At 49.8% G+C, this 20,898-nt stretch overlaps 1 protein-coding gene across 2 annotated transcripts in view; it reads left to right on the forward strand.

Moving 5' to 3' along the window:
• Positions 1-228: 228 nt before the first annotated feature.
• Positions 229-20,898, forward strand: part of PDE6B (phosphodiesterase 6B) — a 35,658-nt gene continuing 14,988 nt past the window's right edge. For both annotated transcript variants that reach the window (XM_078068177.1, XM_036094301.2), the window contains exons 1-3: positions 229-760; positions 5,016-5,168; positions 5,486-5,575. In XM_078068177.1, the coding sequence (XP_077924303.1) occupies positions 293-760; positions 5,016-5,168; positions 5,486-5,575 (711 nt within the window). In that variant the 5' untranslated portion in view covers positions 229-292. The remainder of the gene's footprint in view (positions 761-5,015; positions 5,169-5,485; positions 5,576-20,898) is intronic.

Below are 20,898 nucleotides of genomic sequence, written 5' to 3' on the forward strand. Positions count from 1 at the left end.
TGGGGGATTAGGTGTAAGGGCCTGCTCCACTGGCTGCCCAGGACCCCCGCCACAGGCAGAAACCCCCGAGCTGTGACCCAGCTGCCCCCATCCCAGGGGGTCTGATTTTCCCAGGGGCAGGGGGTGGAAAGTCCAAGATCTAAGCCAAGGCGGGCAGGCATGGGTGAGTCAGCTTGTGCCCTCCCAGGACTCAGTAATCGTCACTAAGAAAGGCTTTGCTGATGACAGTGTTTGCTGGAGTCTGTGTGTGCTTGGGAACCAGCCGCCTCTCCCGGACAGGCAGTGGGACACCATGAGCCTCAGTGAGGAACAGGTGCAGCAGTTCCTCGACCAGAACCCCGGCTTCTCGGACGAGTACTTTGGGAAGAAGCTGAGCCCCGAGAATGTGGCTGGCGCCTGCGAGGATGGCCAGCCAGCAGCCTGCACCAGCTTCCGCGAGCTGTGCCAGGTGGAGGAGAGTGCAGCCTTGTTCGAGCTGGTGCAGGACATGCAGGAGAACGTGAACATGGAGCGGGTGATCTTCAAGATCCTGCGACGCCTCTGCACCATCCTGCACGCCGACCGCTGCAGCCTCTTCATGTACCGCCAGCGCAACGGTGTGGCTGAGCTAGCCACGCGCCTCTTCAGTGTGCAGCCCGGCAGTGTCTTGGAGGACTGCCTGGTGCCCCCCGACTCTGAGATCGTCTTCCCGCTGGACATTGGGGTTGTGGGCCATGTGGCTCAGACCAAGAAGATGGTGAACATCACGGACGTGACAGAGGTGGGCTCTGGGCCACAACAGGCAGGGTCGGTCAGGAGTCCCTACAGGTCCCATAGACCATAGAATGGGTCAGCCTGCGGGATCCGGGGGGGACCTCTGCTCTCAGGAAGGCAGCCTGGGGCAGGGGGGCAAGTGGGGTGGGCTGGGCCAGAGATTGCGGGAAGGAAGGAAGCCAGCCTTGAGACAGCTGGGAGGGTGGTCTGGGCAGACCCTGCTGCCCCCTTGACCCACAGGTCCCTGGATGGAGGACTGGGGAGGAAGGGGTCAGAGTAGGGGCTGGTGCAAAGGCTCAGAAAGGAAGGGCCAGTGGGCCCCAGAGCCCAAAACTCAGAACCCCATAGGAGACCATGCTGCTTCCTGGCACAGGCAAGCTTGTGGATTTGGGAGAAGCAACAGGGAGACCAGGGCTGGTCCAGGCTGGGCAGCGAGGATAGACAGCAGTGCATGGAGCTGAGATTCGGCCAGGGGATGGCTGTGGCGCTAGTGCACTAGGAGTTCAGGAATCCTGGGGTGCAGACCAGGGTGGGTGGGGCTGGGGGATGGAGGTGCCCATTGGATACGGTGTGTGTGGGGGGGGACAGAGGCCCCCAAGGTGAGCATGGGGAGGAGGGGCTCCAAGAAGAAGGAGCAGGAAGAGGTTGCTGGGGGAGAACAAGAGCCATCGGCTTCTCCCCTCCTCTCCCTTGCCCACCTCTGAGATGGGGAAGCAGGACCTGGATCAGCCTCTTCCACTTTCTGTGAAGGAATCCAGAGGGGACTGCCACTGGGATGGGCTTCTCCTGAAACAGCCACTGGACCCTAGTCCCTGGAGACAAAGAGACACGTGCACATCCCCCCAGGCCCACTCTGGGGCGGGGGAAGGAAGTGGTTGCAATCCTCTTACATTTATCTGCTCTAAACAACCCTGGGTCCAGCGACCTGAATATAGTAATCTCTGGGATTAGCTTCATCTTCACTCCATTTTAAGAAATAGGTCACCCCATGCATCAGAATATCAGGAGCCTGAACTACCCGGAACAGAAGGGGATCCGGTGGCAGGGACAGGTGCAGGGATATGCACTGAGGGGTTCTCGCTGCCCCTTCTCTCCCTGTATCTAGTCCCCTCCATTCTCAGAGTCTGGGCTGGACCTCTCAGCCTCCAGGGCTCTGTCCTCCGGCTCCCCCCGACCCAAGCCTGTGCTGTGTGAGGGTCTGGTCCAGGTGGCATGGCTGTTCTAGGCCCTGTGCCCTTCCCCTCCCTGAGGCCTTGGCTTCTCAAAACCCTTCTACCTCCATCAGGACAACCCACTCTGATTTCTCCCCAGTGGGCGAAGGGCACATGTTGGCCTCAAGCCTCAGGGCTGTGCTGAGTCTTGTTGATCTCAGATGCAGTGGAACTGAGAGCAGAGTCAAAATCAGCCAAAAAACAAGTTTCCATTAAGTGCATCACGAAGACCTAAGCATTGCAAGTGTCATGTTGTCTTCAGAGGGGAGACTGAGGCAGAGAGCCTTGCTCCATCTGAGACTCCAGCACCTTCCTCGCTCTATGAGAAAAGCGTGGGGGGCTGTTTTGGGAGAGCGGTGTGTGCCTGGGGGACAGGGACCCCTTGCGGGCAGCAAGGAGGAAGACACCGCGGGGCTGCAACATCACCCCACCACCACTTTGCAGCTCTTAAGACCCCCGAGGGCTCATGGCAAGGCAGCTAGGCAGAAGGCGCTGGAAGGCTGTGGAGGGGACACGGCTCAGCCATGGCCACCGAGCGACTGAGCAGGACCAGACCTAGGTCCTGGCTCTGTGGTGGTGTCTGACCCCGCTCCAGAGAGCTGTGGGCCCAGAAACAGCCCATCATGAGCGTCCTGCATGTTGCCAAGGCGTCCAGACCCCAGTTGTGGCAGCCAGCTGTTGTAGGGTCAAAGGAGGCTGAATTGGCATTAGGGACACAGCTTTGTGGGGAAGCTCTGGGAGCCAGGCCAGCTCAGAAGAGGGAGGAGGGCAGCATTACCAGGCTGGCCCTGCAGAGCACAGATGGGCCAGGAGGCAGGTGGGTGCAGCGGGTGACAATGATGAGGGTCTAGGCAGTAGGGGCAAGGTGGGGGCACTTTCGAGCAGTCACAGGACCCCTAGACCTACTGAAGCTGAGGGGGGACGGAGGTGCCAAGGTGACAGCAGGGTCCTTTCCATGGGGTGGTGGGTGGGTTCCAACCCCTGGAATGGGGAGCACGAGAGCATGGATGTTTGGGAATGAGGCTTAGGATGCAATGGGCCTGGGGTTGCTCCTACTCTTACACTGTGGTTACAGAGCTTCCGGGAACCTGAGCGTCACCCGCTGCCCTCAAGGTGGCTGGGGCCCCGAGCGAGGCTCTGGGACTGCAGGGTCTGATTCAGTAGAGAAGCCGGGTAGGGAGTCTTGATATGGAGACGGTGGAGTAGAAGATGCAGGCCGGGCGTCCGAACAGGCCCAAGCTATAAGGGTGTGGGATGCCGGTGACCCCAGCCCTTGGGTGACTCTATTCAGAGAGCACAGCTCCTGGCCAGAACCTGCTCTTGACCTTCCTGAGGCTCCCTTCAGCTTGCACCTAGCGTGTGGGAGACACACCGAGAGGCTAGAGCCACGGGCCACGGGGTGAAGGCCCCAGTGTGGCGGGAGCAAGCAGGGGTGTCTGCTCTGGCGTGGGGCACTGGGAGCAGGGGGCACTGTGCAGGACCCCAGGTGGGAGCAGGGGAGTGCAGCTGAAGGGCAGTAAGGAAAGTCTGGGGCAGAGCCGAGGGCGTGCCAGGAGATGGGCTGTGTGGCCAGGACGGCAGGACCCCAGAGCAGCAGGCGCTGGGAAGGTGACCAGAGAGCACAGACATGGAACGTGGAGACGTGCAAACAGCCCTGAGCTCATGCCTGTGCTCAGCCCCGGGGTGAGATTGCGCTCCTGCAGCCTCCAGGGATCCCGTGTTGATTTCCCTTTGACACCAGGTGCCCTGTGGCAGCAGGTGACAGCCGCATCCCATAATCAGGCAGGAGAGGCAGGGGACAGGTTGGCACCAGACACATGCACCTCTTCACGAGAACATGGACTGTTCTTGTCCCCAGCAGGCTTCCTCCGACCTCCCACTGGCCTGAACTGTGGCCCAGCTGCCCATGCAAGGGAGGCTGGACAGTGGCCGCGGCATCCTTGGGCTGCAAGGAGGCCGAGGCACAGAGAGGGCACGGGAAGTCATGTGGGGTCAGTCACGTCTCTGTCTGCCACAAGACTGACAGTCCTTGAGTAAACCCAAAAGAGCTCCTTTAACAACAAATAATAATAACAAAATGTAGGGAGAATTTACAGGGATTTCCTCACTCAACCCAAGGTGACCAGTGAGGAGAGGGGCACAGGGCCATCCCGATCTTCCTGGAGGTCACACAGTGGCAGGTCCAGGCCCCAACCTAGGCAGTCCAACTCTGAGCTGTCCCCTTGGCCTCATGTAAATAAATATCAGCACCCAGGAAGTAGGAGGCTGGACCTGGAGTCACATCCACCCTGAACGGCAAAATCTTAGCCACTTGGAGGGGCCTCGTCCTAGTAACACTCCATTCCTGGGCCAAGACAAAGCCCAGCTGACCTGTTCCCTGTAGAAACAGAACTTAAGGGCCCCTCAACCAGCCCCCAGCCAAGGAGAGGCCCCAGGGAGCAACTCTAAGACTAGCAGGACCTGCCCTCGGGGCCACAAGTGGATTAATGCCTTATCATATGGGCAACGGGCCCCATGGAGCAGACGCTGGCTGGAGCATGGCCCCAGGAGACCTGCAGAGGACCCTCCACCCTGACTCACACTCACCCTTTATTCAGCCGACAGACTTTTGGGGAGGAACATGTCGGGGCTGGCCCGAGGGCAGGTGAAGGCAGGAGAGGGCAGCCTGAGCTAGGAGGGACTTTTGGACAGGCAGATGGGCGACTCCAGAGGTACCCAAGAAGCTGGCTTGGCCAGATGACAGCAGGTGTGGGAGGGCCCAGGCCTGCCACAGCCCAGGCCTTGTGAGGGCTCAGCAAAGTCTGTGATCGAGGGCTGGGGTTAGTGGCTCTGAGTGGGGGGATAGAGGCTGGAGCCACAAGGACAGGCCATGGGCCATGTGCTCTTATGCTTCCTGGGCTCCTGATGCCTGGGGCAGGGCCACCTGGGGCTCAGCACTGGCCTGGGCGGTGGCTTCCGTGGAGCTTAGCCCTGCCCCCACTGGGTCGAGGGGAGCCAGGGCTCCAGGTCTACGGACTGACGGCCTCTCTTTTCTCTCCTCTTGCTGCCCAGTGCCCCCACTTCAGCTCCTTTGCTGATGAGCTGACCGACTACGTGACAAAGAACATTCTGGCCACACCCATCATGAACGGCAAAGATGTCGTGGCTGTCATCATGGCCGTGAACAAGCTCAACGGCCCATGTTTCACAAGTGAAGACGAAGACGTGAGTGTTGGGGGGCCTTCTGGGCGTGCACGCCTCTGTACGTGGGCCAGCTCTGTCCCCGGTCTGTCCTGTGCTGGCGGGTGGTGCGTGCTCCCTTGAGGCCTGTGTGTCCCTCTCTTGTGCTTGGTTCCATGAGCTCATCTCTGTGTCTCTTGCACACCTGTGTGTGTCTGCACACAAACAGGCCCGTGTGCGCTGACGTCGGTGCCGGGTGTGGGCCCCGCTCCAGGCGGCTGCGTGCCTCTCCACCCTTGCACACCTGAGCACCTTCTGAAAACCGGAGTTTCTAACTACTGTTGCTGTAATTCCTATTTCAGGTTTTCTTGAAGTACCTGAATTTTGGCACATTAAACCTGAAGATCTACCACCTGAGCTACCTTCACAACTGTGAGACCCGCCGCGGCCAGGTACCTGTCCCGCCCCAGCCTCCCTGCCCTCCAGGACGTCCGAGTGTGTCCAGGCCCCTGTGCTGGTCTCTCTGGACGAAGACAAAGCTCAGCCTGGGCAGGTGCAGGGCCAGCAGCTGCTGGGGTCCCTGTGCTTTTGTGGCTGTGGTGTTGTGAGGGCGCCCGCTGCAGGGGCAGGGGGGCAGCATCAGGAAGCCATCGTGCGGCTGGGACCCCATGAGAGGTTGGGTCTCTCATCCCGTCTGCCCACCCTGACTCACCCCCAGCCCAGGTGGGTGTGAGCACCTGCAAATGCCACATGCACCCCTCCGCTTTCGAAGCTTCATCAAACTCTCTTCGGGAGGAGCTGGGGTGAATGATGAATGGACAATGGGGACAGAGGTTCTGCCACTGGGTGGCTGAGTCCCCTGGTGTGTTCGGCCCCTAGCCGCACAGGATAACCATTGCCTCCAGGGCTGGAATCTGCTTCCCCCCCTCACCTCCCCCCTCAGCGAGGAGGGTGTTGGCCTGATGGGAGTAGGGTGGGGCCTTGTGTTTCGGGAATGGTACAGAGCTGACGGGCACATGAGGAAGGTCCCCTCTGTGTCCTCCTGCCTCAGTCTCCAGCCCACTGGAGGACTAGAAGACAGTGAGTGGGCCCTGGGAGAGGACAAAAAGTCCCTCTGGGCCTGGGGCTGGGAAAGCTGTATAAGATGTGGCCTTTGGGCTAAGCCTTAGAAGATGTGGAGAGTGACATGGTCACTCCCCGCCCTCCCTGCTTTCTGTTCCGTCTGCAAATGCTGTGTGCATCCTACTCACCTGCTGTAAACTTGCTTAAAATGATGAGAGGTTCCTCTGCTCAGCTCAGCTCAGCATCTAGAAAGGCTATTTTGGTGCCCCCCCCTGACCCATGGGCTGTAGAAGGAGCAGCCTGAGCAGGGAGTCTGGGATTCCCTGAGGTTATCTCTTGACCATAGGCCAGCCCCACTGACTGGGGAGGAAAAAAAAACCTCTGAGAGAGATACCGCCCACAGGCCATGGCTGTGCGGCAGGGCAGTGGGAGGACCCCTGGGGGGGGACAGGAGGGTACCCTGGGCAGAGGGAAGAACATGGCCTGAGGCCTTGGATGAAGTGATGGCACAGTGGGGGTTGGTCAGACAGGGCTCAGGGCCAACTGGGGAGCAGTGAAGGTCTGTGAGGCCGGCCTGACACATGAGACTGGCTTCTAGAAAGGCCTCCAGGTGCACTGTCCTGTTTGGGGGGAAGTCACTGTGAGCCCCACACTGCAGGAAGAGGGTTCTCCACTGGAGATATGTTTCCTTTCACCCTTTATCAATTTATATTATCATTTGTTTACATCCATCTGGAGTCATGGGTGTTTAGGTTATAACCTTGGTCAACTTGATTGATTCTGTCATTCAGTCTCTTCTGACTATGGCCACTGGGAGCCCCTCAGTGGGCTCCCCCGCCGTCTGACATAACCCATCAACTTATCACTCTGGGTGTTTTCTGTGTGTTGGGTTGGCGGATGGGTAGGTTTGCTGGTTTCCGGCAAGGGGGGGGGCGGGTTGCACATTCCTTGCTTTCTGGCACAACCAGACGCTCCAGACTCATTTGTGTATTTCCTGTGTGGCCCTGGAATCAGCAGTCCCTCAAGGATCTCCGCTGCTTTAATTGGGGAACGGTCCCAGAAGCAGCAACCTGGGCACTGGGTGTGCTCTTGGCTACTGGGGTGTCGGAGCAAGGGAATGCATGTGCACCTGCTAGCATGTGCACAGAACATCTGCACATCTACGTGTACACGAACCCGTGTGCAGCTAAACTTGAGTTCCCACTGGTGTCTCCACATGGATCGTTCTGGCTTCCCCCGCTTGCTGAGATGCAAGTTTCCACTCCAACAGTGAGATAGATACCTGGCTCCCATCATCCACCACTCATTTACTTAACTGTTCAATTCCAGTGTATGTGCACAGCAAGAACAGAATTGTTAACCCGTTCCCCATGGGAAGACAGTGTTCACGGGCAGCTTCTTTTGTCTTTAGTCTTACAGACTCTGCTCATTTCCCAAAATACTTCAATCAGCACCTTTTCTCCGCCTCCTTCAGTGAGGTGGTTTCAAGTGTTACAGTTTGATTCTCTTGTCAGAGTCTGCATTCTTTCGTGGAATCCCCCAACCTGCTAAATGACTGTTTTATTGGCACACATTAAGGTTCATCATTTGTGCTATAAATTTCCATAAGCCCAACAAATGTATCACGACAGGTAACTACCGTATCCTACAGAATAATTTCCCTGCCCTAAAAATCCCCTGTGCTCCAGGTGTTCATCCCTCCCTCCCCACCTCCACCGAACGGCTGGCAACCACTGATCTTTTTGCTGTCTCCACAGTTTTGCCTTTTCCAGAATGTCATAGAGTTAGAACCATGCAGTGTGTAGCTTTTTCAGATTGGCTTCTTTCCCTTAGTAAAATGCATTTAAGATGCCTCCATTCCTTTTAATGGCTTGATAGCTCGTTTCTTTTTAGTGCTGAATAATATTCCATTGGATGGACCACATTCACCTATGAGAGGACATCTTGATTGCTTCCAGTTTGGGGCACTTATGAATAAAATTGCTAGAAACATTTGTGTGCAGGTTTGTGTATATGTATAAGTTTTCAATTCAGTTGAGTATATACCAAGGAGTGCAATTGCTGGATAATATGGTATAATCGTGTTTAACTTTCTGAGAAACTGCCAAAAAGCAACTGTGTCATTTTGCATTCCCATCAACAATGAATGAGAATTCCTATGGCTCTGCATCCTCATCAGTTTTTGGTATTGTCAGTGACTTGGATTTTATTCATTCTAATAGATGTATCTCATTTTTGTTTTAATTTACAATTCCCTAATGACAAATACTATTGAGCATCTTTTCATATACTTATCTGCCATCCGTATATCTTATTCTTTGGTGAGGCGTCTGTTCAGATCTTTGTCCATTTTTAAATTAGTTTTCTGTTTTCTTATTGTTTTAAGTTTTTGTAAATTTTGGATACAAGTCCTTTATCAGATGTGTGTTTTGCAAATATTCTTTCCAAGGGTATAGCTCGTTTCCTCATTCTCTTAACAGTGTATTTGGAAAAACAGAAGTTTTAAATTTTATTTTATTTTTTTGAAGATTTTATTTATTTATTTGACAGAGAGAGAGAGAGCCAGAGAGGGAACACAAGCAGGGGGAATGGGAGAAGGAGAAGCAGGCTCCCAACTGAGCAGGGAGCCTGATGCGGGACTCGATCCCAGGACCCTAGGATCATGACCTGAGCCGAAGGCAGACGCTTAACTGAATGAGCCACCCAGGCGCCCCAGAAGTTTTAAATTTTAATAAAGTCCAACTTATTAATTTTTCTTTCATGAAGTGTAGTTAGGTGTTATATCTTAAAGCTCATTACTATGTCCATCAATAGATGGATGAATGGATAAAGTCACAGAATATTATTCAGCCATAAAAAAGAATGAAATCTTGCCACTTGCGACAACATGGATGGAGCTAGAGAGTATAATGCTAAACAAAATCAGTCAGAGAAATACAAATACCATATGATCTCACTCATATGTGGAATTTAAGAAAGAAAACAAACAAGCAAAGGGGAAAAACCAGGAAACAGACTCTTAACTATAGAGAAAAAACTGACAGTTCCCAGCGGGGAGGTGGGGGGTAGGTGAAATAGGTGATGGGAACTAAGGAGGGCGCTTGTCTTGATGAGTTTAGGTGTTGTTTGGAAGTGTTGAATCACTGTATTGTACACCTGAAACTAATATAGCACTGTGTGTTCACTAACTGGAATTAAAATAACAACTTTTTTTTAAAAACCTCATCACCAAACTCAGGGTCACCATATTTTCTTCTGTCATCTTCTAAGAGTTTTATAGTTAGGTCTATGAGTTAATATTTATGAAAGCTGTAGGGTCTGGATCTAGATACACTTGTTTGCATGTAGATATCAAATTGTGCAAAACTATCCTTTCTCCATTGAATTGCCTTTGTTCCTTCATCAAACTGCAGTTGTGTGGGTCTATTTCTGGGTTCTCTATTCTGTTTTATTGCTCTATGCATCTATTTTTTCACTAATACCATAGAGTCTTGATCATTATAGCTTTATAGTCTTGAAATCAGAAATGTCAATTCTCCAACTTTATTGTCTACAGTATTACGCTGGCTGTTGCATGGGTGGGGGGGAGGGGCCTTTCCATATAAACTTTATTTTTTTTTTTTTTTAAGATTTTATTTATTTATTCATGAGAGACAGAGGGACAGAGAGAGAGGCAGAGGCAGAGGAGGAGCAGGTTCCCTGCGGAGCAGGGAGCCCGACACGGGGCTCGATCCCAGGCCCCGGGGATCATGACCTGAGCCGAAGGCAGATGCTTAACGACTGAGCCACCCAGGCGCCCCTCCATATAAACTTTAAATCAGTTTGTCAATATCCACAAAATAGCTTGCTGGTATTTTAATTGGGACTGCATTTGTTAATTTGTACCTAAGTATTTCATTTTTATGCTAATATAAGTGATTTTGTGTTCTTAATTTCAAGTTCCAGTTATGTATTGCTGATATAAAGAAAAGTGACTGACTTTTGTATATTAACCTTATATCCTGTGACCTTAAAACAATCACTTATTAGTTCCAGGAAGGTTTTTTAAATTGATTCCTTGGTATTTTCACATAGACAATCATGTCATCTGCAAACTAAGTTTTATTCCTTCCTTCCCAATCTATATACATAGTATTTCTTTTTTTTATCATTGCACTTGCTAGGACTTCCAGTACAACGTTGAATATGAGTGGTGAGAGGGGGTATCCTTGCCATATTCCCAATATTAAGAGGGAAACATCTAGTTTCTCACCATTAAGTTTGATGCTTGCTAAAGGGTTTTGTAGAATTTTCATCTAGCTAAGGAAGCTTCTTTCTATTTGGCATAGAGTTTTTATTCTGAATGAGTGTTGGATTTTTGTCAAATACTTTTTTCCATCAATTGATATGAAGGTATTATTTTTTCTTCTTTAGCCTGTTAATGTGGTAGATTATATTAATTGATTTTCAGATATTGAGCCAGCCTTGTATACCTGGGATAAATCCCACTTACTCATAGAATATACTTATTTTTATACTTCATTGGATTGGTTTGCTAATATTTTATTAAGAATTTTTGCATCTATGTTCATAAGAGAATTTGGTCTATAGTTTTTCTTTCTTGTGATGTCTTTTTTAAAATATTTTATTTATTCATTTAAAAGAGAGAGAGCAAGAGAGGGAGGGAGCACAAACGGGGGGAGAGGCAGAGGGAGAGGGAGAAGCAGACTCCCCATTTAGCTGGGAGCCTGATGTGGGGCTTGATCCTAGGACTTGGAGATCATGACCCAAGCGGAAGGCAGATGCTTAACCATCTGAGCCACCCAGGTGCCCCTCTTGTGATGTCTTTATCTGGTTTTGGTATTAGGTAATGTTGACCTCATAGAATGGGTTAAGAAGTGTTCCCTCTGCTTCTATTTTTTTTTAAAGAGATTGTAGTGAATTGAGCAAATTTCTTCCCTATGTTTGGTAGAAAATTCATCAATGAATTCATCAAGGACTGGTGCTTTCTTTTTTTTTTTTTAAAGATTTTATTTATTTATTTGACAGAGAGATAGAGAGAGAGCACAGATAGGCAGAGTGGCAGGCAGAGGGAGAAGCAGGCTCTCTGCTGAGCAGAGAGCCCGATGCGGGGCTCGATCCCAGGGCCCTGGGATCATGAGCTGAGCTGAAGGCAGACGCTTAACCGAATGAGCCACTCAGGCGCCCCTGGTGCTCTCTTTTTTGAAGATTATTAATTATTATTCCAATATCTTTAATACATATAGTTCTGTTCAGATTATTCTATTTCACCTTATATGAGTGTTGATAGTTTGTGTCTTTCAAGGCATTGAAAACTTCATTTTATCTAAGTTGTTACATTTTGGGGCTTAGTGTTGTTCTTAATGTTTTTTTTTCCTTCTGCTTGCTTTAGGCTTACATTGATTTTCCTTTTCTAGTTTCCTAAAATTAGATTATTGATTTTGGATCTTGCTTCTCCTCTATTATGTCCATTTAATGTTGTAAACATCCCTCTAAGCACCACTTTCACTGCATCCCACAAATTTTAATAAGCTGTATTTTTGTTTTCATTTAGTTCAAACTCTTTATAAATTTCTTTGGAGACTTCTTCTTTGACCCATGTATTATTTCGAAGAGTTCTGTCTCATATATTTTGGAATTTTCTAGCTACTTTCTATTTAATTTCTGATCCCTAGTTTAATTCTGCTGTGGTATGATAATACATTCCTTATGATTTTTATTCTGTATTTGTTAAGATGTGTTTTACAGACCAGAATATGGTCTATTTTGGTGAGTGCTCCACGTGATCTTGAAAGAACGTATATTCTGCTGTTGTTGGATGGGGTGGTCTGTTGATGTCCATTATCTCCAGTACTGTTTAGTTCAACTCTTCTTACTGATTTTCTGCCTGCGGTTTCTATTAATTACTGAAAGAAGAGTACTGAAGTTAACCAACTAGTGAGTCTATCTATTGCTCCCTCAAGTTTTATCAGTTTTTGCTTCATGTAATTTGATGCTCTGTACTTAGGTCCATACACATTAAGGAAGTTATCTCCTTGGAGAAATGACCCCCGGTATCATTATGTAGTGCCCCTTTTTACCCCTGATCATTTTCCTTCTTCTGAAGTCTGCTTTGTCTACAAGTGACAGTGACGCAGCCACTGTGGCTTCCTTTTGATTGGTGTTAGCATGGTATATATTTCTCCCTCTCTTTACTTTCTTCCCAGTTATTTTTATTGTGGTAAAAGACACATAACATAGAATTTACTATCTTAACCATTTTTAAGTCTACAGTTCAATGGTATTAAGTACATTCATAATGTGTAACCATCACTACCATCCATCTCCAGAACTCTTCACATAGTCCCAAACTGAAACTCTAACCTCATTAAATACCAACTCCCCCGTCCCCAGCCCCCAGCCCCTGGCACCCATCGTTCTACTTTCTGCCTCTGTGATTCTGACTACTCTAAGTACCTTATATAAATGGGATCATACGGTATTTTTCTTTTTGTGACTGGTTTGTTTCATTTACTATAAAGTCCTTGAGGTTCATCCATTTTGTAGCTGGTGCCCAAATTTCTTTCTTTTTAAGACTGAATAATATTCCATTATCTGGATAGACCACATTTTGCTATCCTTTTATCTATCAATGGACACTTAGGTTGCTTCCATATTTTAACTATTGTGAATAACACTGTTATGAATATGAGTGCACAAACATCTCTTTGAGACCCTGCTTTTGGTTCTTTTGAGTACATACCCAGAAGTGGAATTGCTGGGTCATAGGGTAGTTCTATTTTTAAGTTTTGAGGAAATTTCATACTGTTCTCCACAGTGGCTGCACCATTTTCCATTTTCACCAACAGTACGCAGGGTTCCAATTTCTCCACATCCTCTCCAACACTTGATATTTTCTGTGTGTTTTTATAGTAGCCATACTAATGGATATGAGGTGGTTCTTTATTGTGGTTCTGGTTTGCATTGCCCTAAGATTAGTAATATTGGTCATCCTTTCATGTGAGTATTGGCCATCTGTGTATCTTCTTTGGAATGTCTGTTTAAGTCCTTTGCCCATTTTTTAATCTGGTTATTTGGCTTTTTGTTGTTGAGTTTTAGGGATTCTTTACATATTCTGCATATTCACCTCTTATGAGATATATGATTTACAAATATTTTCTCCCATTCTGTGGGTTACCCTTTTACCTTTGATTCACAGAAGTTTTTAATTTTCAGGAAGTCCAATTTGTTTATTTTTTCTTTTGTTGACTGCCTTTGCTGCCCTATTCAAGAAATCACTGCCAACCCAGTGTCAAGAAGCTTTGTCCTATGTTTTGTTTTAAGAGTTTTCTAGTTATAGGTCTTATATTTAGGCCCTTCACTCATTTTTAGTTAATTTTTGCAAATGATGTGAGGTAAGGATCCACCTTAATTCTTTTGCATGGGGATATCCAGTTTTCCCAACACCATTTGTTCAAAAACTATCTTTTCCCCCACTGAATGATCTTGGCAACCTTGTTGATAATCATTTGACCATTTGTGTGTGGGTTTATTTTTGGACTCTCTGTTCTGTTCCGTTGATCTATATGTCTGTCTTTATGCCAGCATCACACTGTTTTGATTAAGGTAGCTTTGTAGCCCGTCTTGACTTAGGAAGTATGAGTCCTCCTCTTTGTTCTGCTTTTCCAAGATTGGCTATTCAGGGCCCTTGAGATTCCATATGCATTTTAGGATTTTTTTTTTATTTCTGCAAAAACATCATTTAGATTTTGATAGAGATTAAATTGAATCTTTCGGTCACTTTGGGTGATCTGATATTGTAAAAATATTAAGTCTTCCAATTCATGACTAAGACGTGTCTTTCTATTTATTTATGTCTTCTTTAATTTATTTCAGCAATGTTTTCTAGCTTTTGCTGTTACAATAATGCTAACTTTTATAATTGCCCATGTATTTACCTTTATTGAAATCTTTATTTCTTCATACATCTTTGAGTCCCTTTCTTGTGTCCATCATTTCAACTGCAGGACTTCCCTTTAACATTTCTTGCAGGGCAGGTCTAGTGGTGACTGCAGGACTTCAACTGCAGGACTTCCCTTTAACATTTCTTGCAGGGCAGGTCAGCTTCTGTTTACCTGGGAATGTCTTAATTTCTCTCTCAATTTTGAAGGACAGCTTGCCAGATACAGGATTCTTGGTTGACAGCCTTTTTTTTTTTTTTTAAATTTTAGAACTTGATTATGTCAACCCATTGTCTTCAAACCTCCAAACAAAATTCCTGATGAGAAATCTGCAGACAGCCTTAGTGAGGATCCCTTGTATGCGACAAGTCACCTTTCTCGCTGTTTTCAAGGTTCTCTTTGTCTTGGCTTTCGACAGTTTGATTATAATGTGTCTTGGTGTGGGTGTTTTTAGTTCATCTTACTTGGAGTTTATTGAGCTTCTTGGATGTTAATATCCATGTATTTCATCAAGTTCAGGGGGTTTCCAGCCATTTTTCTCCAAACACCCTCTCTGTGTATCCCTCTGCCCTGGCAGGGTCTAGCCCACCTCCCTTGGGGCTGAAGTCCTGAGTTGCTCTCATTCTGCCCTTGCTCTGTAGCCTCCTGTTCTCCCAGGAATGGATAATGCTGCTTCCTCTCAGTCAGGCCCCTTAACTTAATTGCTGTGAGGACATTTTGCCAATTCTTATCAGCAGCATCTCCAAAACAATGACCTTAGGCCAGGATTCAAATCCAACCCCATACATCCCAGGTGTGGGCCTTGGAGAGGCAAGTCTGGGAACATTTTCTTGACCCTGTCCCACCACACACACTTTCCCCCACTGGGTATTGCCCACAAGTGGGGGGAAGGGGGTGCAGTTCGCTCCAAGAAAGTTACATCTCAGGGGAAGCCAAGTTTTTAATCCTCTGCCTGTCATGTGTTGAGCCCCCACTTCCCTCTCCAACTATCCCCAGTTGACTGCTCCCCTTTATAAACACAAATCAGGGCCCTGTCTGCCACAGTCAGGGACACATCTCAGGATCCTTCTCCTTCTGCATCTTGTCAGCCCACTCCCACTCAGCAGTCAGAGCCATACTTTGAAAACTTAAGTCATGTCACTGGGTGGCCTCAGGGACACCTGCGGTCCTCTCCCCCTCCTTCTGGCTCTCCCCACCCCTTGCTCCATCCCAGCCATTGTCCCCCATAGGGGCCTTTACACCTGCAGGTCCCTCTGCCAGGAACACTGTTTCCACACACCTTTTGGCTCCTCTGCAGAGAGATGTCCCCTGCCCTGAGTACCCCCACTTGAGCCCCGCATTCCCTATCCAACCCTGCCTCCTGTATTTCCTCTGTATTCCCTACATCTCCTTGTAACAAGCCGTAGGACTGTTCATTCTGCTCATGTTCTAGATCCCCCCTGCCCCCACTTAGAGGGGAATTCTAAGACTCAGGGATTTTTGTCCGTTCTGTTGTCCAGTTATCCCAGATCTAAACCAGACAATAAGTGTCATTCCACCAAATGAATTGCCAATGCTTAGGGAATATGGACTACCTGGAAATGCATGGTTTCCAGCTCCTCAGACCACACACATGCACACATGTACTTTAAGACAGAGTTCTAACATGGACTTTCAACGATAGACATCCATGCCTCAGTCGTGTGCTTTGATTTCCTACTCAGACATCACCTAGTCCTAGTAGAAAGCAGTTTCTGATACCTCATACTATGAACGACATTTTAAAGAACGCTAATTTTAATTTGCACAAAGCACAGGGCTCTACCTCACAGCCCTTTTTGGAGAGAAAGGTACCTTTCTCTCCAAAGAGACCAAACTTCGGCCAGTGATTAAAGACTGGCACCCACACAGTTTGCAGTTGAGCCTGGTGCCTGCTCCTTTCTTTCTCTCCTCCTCATGTTGCGGGAGGGCAGGTACCTGGGAATTAAAGCGGTTCTCATGCAGAACTTGTCCCTGCCTTCCTTAAACCTTAGCGGCTCTCCAGGGTCCTAACAACCCCTCAGCAGGGCTATGGCCCCTCATTCTGCCCTCCATCCTCCAGTCAAGAACTACTGAGCACCCTTCTTGCAGACTCCACTCAGGGGCTTCTGCTAATCCCTTCCTGAAAGCAGCTAAGCCACTTTGGCGAGAGGTAACAGAAGCGACAAGGTAAACATTAGGTTCGGCCAGGGATGTTGGAATTTCTCCCTGATCTACTGCTTCACACTGATCAGTTTTAGCTGAATGATTCCCACTGGTCAATCGTCCAGATTGCACCAAAAGCTAGATGAAGGGCCCCATTGGTGAGGGTTCTGGCCTCTCCGACCTCCTAGGCTGCCCATGTGCCCATGGCCTGCTGGCTCACTGTGAAGACCAGAGGACACGCACTGCCCCTCCCAGGACAGGACAGTTTCAGAAGGCCATATAGACAGCACACGTGCTCAACTGCTGGCCTCATATTCTTGTTATGTGAACAAGTGGAAATGCTCAGAAGTCAGGATATGTGAGTCTGGAAGCAACGGGGTGGGGGGGCGGCTGGCATGCCTCTCCGCCCTGGGCAGTGAAGCCCCCACCGTGATATCGCTGGACACAGTTGGGAAGAGATGTGCCATAGAGCAGATCATCTTCCCACCATAAGTAACCTCAGGAGCATGGATAATAGTGAACTATAGTGAAATAACAAGGAAACAATGAGGTTGCGTACTTATACCTTTGTCTTAACATAATTTTCTTAATTGTTAAGTTCACATCATTTAACTTTAATAATGGCTGGGTTTAATAACTGGCCCTCAAAATTCCTGATGATTGAACAACCAGCTCTCAGGAGCTTACCACTCAGTAAGAGCCCTGAGAGCCAAGGCCAACCGGAGTTCACTGGGTCACCGTTCCTGTCTGCCCTCCACCCTCCAGGCATCCTGACACCCCCCTCCTGGAGTGTGAGTGTCGGGCTGGGCCTCGAAAGGCCAGCCTTCTCCTTCCACAGGCTTTACAAGCTGTGTTGTCTGTCCCCAAATGCAGCTGGATGCCCCTCATTTCCAAAGTCAGCAGGGGGCCCCTCACCGTTGCTGCCAGGTTTCCCATTTTGGAGCATGAATCCATGAAGGGCAACACCTCAGCACCCAGGTGACCATGGCTCCGGTCATTCAATCACCTAGGGTTTGGTTCACATAACAAGTGGTGGCACTGGGTGCTGTGTGTTGAGGACAGGCTTAAGGACAAGAGGGGTGACCACTCCCCAGGGAGGGGTCAAGGCCCAAAAGATGAGGTGTGAGTTGCACCCTGAAAGAGGGGACAGGGGAAAGGCAGAGGTCTTTGGTGAGCCACACAAGGCCCTAGTCTGACTCAACAAGTTTCCTATATTTTAAAGACGAGATTTCACTTAAGAATCTGAGTTTCTAACTTGTCTTGAAAGTCTGAGGCTTGGGCGCCTGGGTGGCTCAGTTGGTTAAGCGACTGCCTTCGGCTCAGGTCATGATCCTGGAGTCCCAGGATCGAGTCCCGCATCGGGCTCCCTGCTCGGCAGGGAGCCTGCTTCTCCCTGACCCTCCCCTCTCTCATGTGCTCTCTCTCTCATTCTCGCTCTCTCAAATAAATAAATAAATAAAATCTTTAAAAAAGAAAGAAAGAAAGAAAGAAAGAAAGAAAGAAAGAAAGAAAGAAAGAAAGAAAGTCAGTCTGAGGCCTGGAGTGCCTGGGTGGCACACTCTTGATTTCGGCTCAGGTCTTAATCTCAGGGTCGTGAGTTCAAGCCCCTCATTGGGCTCCACACTGGGTGTGGAGTCTGCTTTAAAAAAAAAAAGGGGGGGGTGCCTGGGTGGCTCAGATGGTTAAGCATCTGCCTTCAGGTCAGGTCGTGGTCCTGGGGTCCTGGGATCAAACCCCACATCGGACTCCCTGTTCAGCGGGAAGTCTGCTTCTCCCTCTCCCTCTGCTTCTCCCCCTGCTTGTTCTGTCTTGCTTTCTGTCAAATAAATAAATAAAATCTTTTAAAAAAAAAAAGAAAGAAAGAAAGTCTGAGGCCCATCCACTGGCCCTTATGGCGGCTCCCTGAGGGTTCTGGCCTGCTAATCTCTAGCAGGCAACATGGAGGGTGTCAGCCAGGGTCCAGGCCCTCCTTGGTCTGGAGGCCGGGGCAGAGAGAGGCTGTCCTGGGAATGGGATGAGCAGGAGCAGGCTCAGAAGCTCCCAGGTTGGGATCTAGGCAGTGGTTGAGAGGGTGTCCAGGAGGCCCAAACCACTGGAGATTCAGGAAGAACCAGCCCAGACACAAGACAGGCAGTGCATGAAGACACCTAGATGAAGTTCCAGAACACTCCAGGGCTGGAGCTCAGAAGAGCCTGGCGGGGACGGGGCGGGTGCTGTGCTGCCCGGGTGCTCTGAAGTCTGACCACACAGGTGCGTGCTGGCATGAAATTTCATCCAGCTGCGTCCTACCTCACTTGCTTTCTGTGCGCCAGACTCAACTCAGAAAGCTAAAAAAGAAACGGGAAGAGAGAGGAAGGGCAGAGGCCCTTGGTGAGGTGCCTGAGCCCCTATTTCCTCAGCCATATGAGAACCTGCTTCAGAGCACAGACCAGCACGTGATGACTAGTTCCTGGTCTGATGGGAGCAGGGGAGGGGCAGGGTATGACAGGAGGCGCTCTGCCAGGATGGAGGGATGGGAAGAGGTGGGGAGTCAGGGAGAGTCTCCCTTAGGCACTGTGCTGTGAGGTACACGGCCTTCTCCTCCCCATTGTCTCCCTCCTGGGGAACAGGCTTTGGGCACCAAAGTATTCAGGTAGCTCAAAAATTAGATGTGCTGCCCAGACACACACCCCCTCCCCACACTCCAGCAGGACCACGAGATCTCCAGCTGTCCTAGACATCTCTGAGCCCTGGCCTCCCCCCATTCTTACCTCTCTGGTGTGTGTTCTGGTCCTAACCAGGGCTTTGTACACAGAGGGCCCTCAGGGAGTATCTGTGGGTTAGACACACAGATGATTAACTCACATGCACACTCATACACATGCTCACGCTCACACATGGGACTCCTAAAAACTAGGCACTCTTCTGAGAGCCTGACTCCTGTTCCACCATTCTTCCTCCCAGCATCCTGAGGGGAAAACATCATTATCCCCATTTTACAGGTGGGGAGACTGAGGTCTGGAAGTTAGCCGACCTTCCTCAGGTCACAGAGCTGAGGAGAAGCAGATCAGCACCCTTACACGCTAGGTGTGGAGGAAAAGGGTGAAGAGTTCTGTATCCAAGCCATTAGCCATGGAGGCCTGGGGTGCTAAGCCAGCAGCTCAAAGGTGAAGGAGACACAGTGCAGTGCATGAGTGACACAGAGTCCTGCCCTCCCCTGCTGTGCCTGTGCCGACGTCCAGGTAGCATCTGGCTCCAGGACCTGGAATTCAGACAGTCTGCCTTAGAACTTCGAACCTCACAGCCTTCCATGCAATCAACACACAGGTGCAAAGTGCTCAGGTGTGAGGTACTGTGCTAGCCATGGAAAATCTGCACCTTCTGGCCTCATGTGTTGGAGTGGGGAGACAATGAGATTGTGCCTCCATGAGGTCAGAATGAAAAGGTGTTGTAATGATCAGGTTTGGCAGGTGCTCAGGACAGGCCTTCCAAAGATGACTTTAGGCTGAGACTCAAAGATGAGGAAGTCCTGGAATGAGTGCTATGAATACAGAGGACAGAGCTTATACAAAGGCCCTGTGGTCAGTCAGAGTGAGTGCTAAGGGCACATGGGAGTTCCTTGGTGAACGATGGGCAGAGAGGGGGCAGGGCCAGGCCACCAGGAAAGCCTCCTCCACCAATGGAGAGTGGTGGGTGGGAAGAGGTCTCCATGAGCCTTGTGCACTAATGGAGAGCATTAGGGTTAAGCTGCCTCCTGGTGAGAGCACTTCAGAGCAAGTGGGGTCTCCAGAGCAAAAGGTAGGGAGCTGCAGAGGGCCTGAGAAGGACTAGCAGGAGGGAAGCCGTGCAAGGAAGAATCATGGTGGCAGGGAAGGCTTGGCCCCAGGCAACACTTATTACAGGCCAGAAGACACGTGAGGTGGTGAGTGGGGCAGCCTAGAGGCACCTGTCTTTGGGCAGTGGCTAAGGAAACCAAGAAACTCGACCCAGGCAAGTGAGGGGAGAGCCTCATGGAGTTCATCTGAGCCTGGCCAGTGATCCTGGACAGCAGCTTGGGGTTCAGTTGTGGGTTGATGTCCTGGGGAGGGCCTGGCCAGGGCTTCATGGAGCATGTCATTGAACTATCACTCTCAACTCATTTTGTGGCATCCAAAACGCACTGAATCCATGCTCTCAAAACCCAGCTTCTCAAGGCTGATTAGGTAAGGCAGGTTGGTCAGAGTTTTGCCTTTAAATTTTAATGCATTCACTTTCACTCAATAACCCAGCTTGAGGCCAGCACCAGACAGTAAGTGGCAATGATGTGGCCAAAGCTTGGAGGCTTTACCCTCCAATAGGTTTCAGGGCCCCTGGGTCAAGGAGCAGGTAATCATGTGCTTGGATGAAACCCCGGGTGATGGCACTCTGTGGAGATGCTGTTGGGAGGGGCACCATCAACCAGCGTCCCTCTGGAGCTCTGGGGTCAGATGCATGTGCACATGTGTGCTGGGTGTCACATAGGTGTGGAGGGGGTATGGCCACAGGTTCACAGGTGTGCCCCCCAGGTGCTGCTGTGGTCACCCAGGTGTGTGTGGGGGGAGGGCTGACCATAGGCTCACAGGTGTCCCCCCCCAGGTGCTGCTGTGGTCACC

Source organism: Halichoerus grypus, chromosome 3 (genome assembly GCF_964656455.1).
Source record: "Halichoerus grypus chromosome 3, mHalGry1.hap1.1, whole genome shotgun sequence".
NCBI classification, from domain to species: Eukaryota; Metazoa; Chordata; class Mammalia; order Carnivora; family Phocidae; genus Halichoerus; species Halichoerus grypus.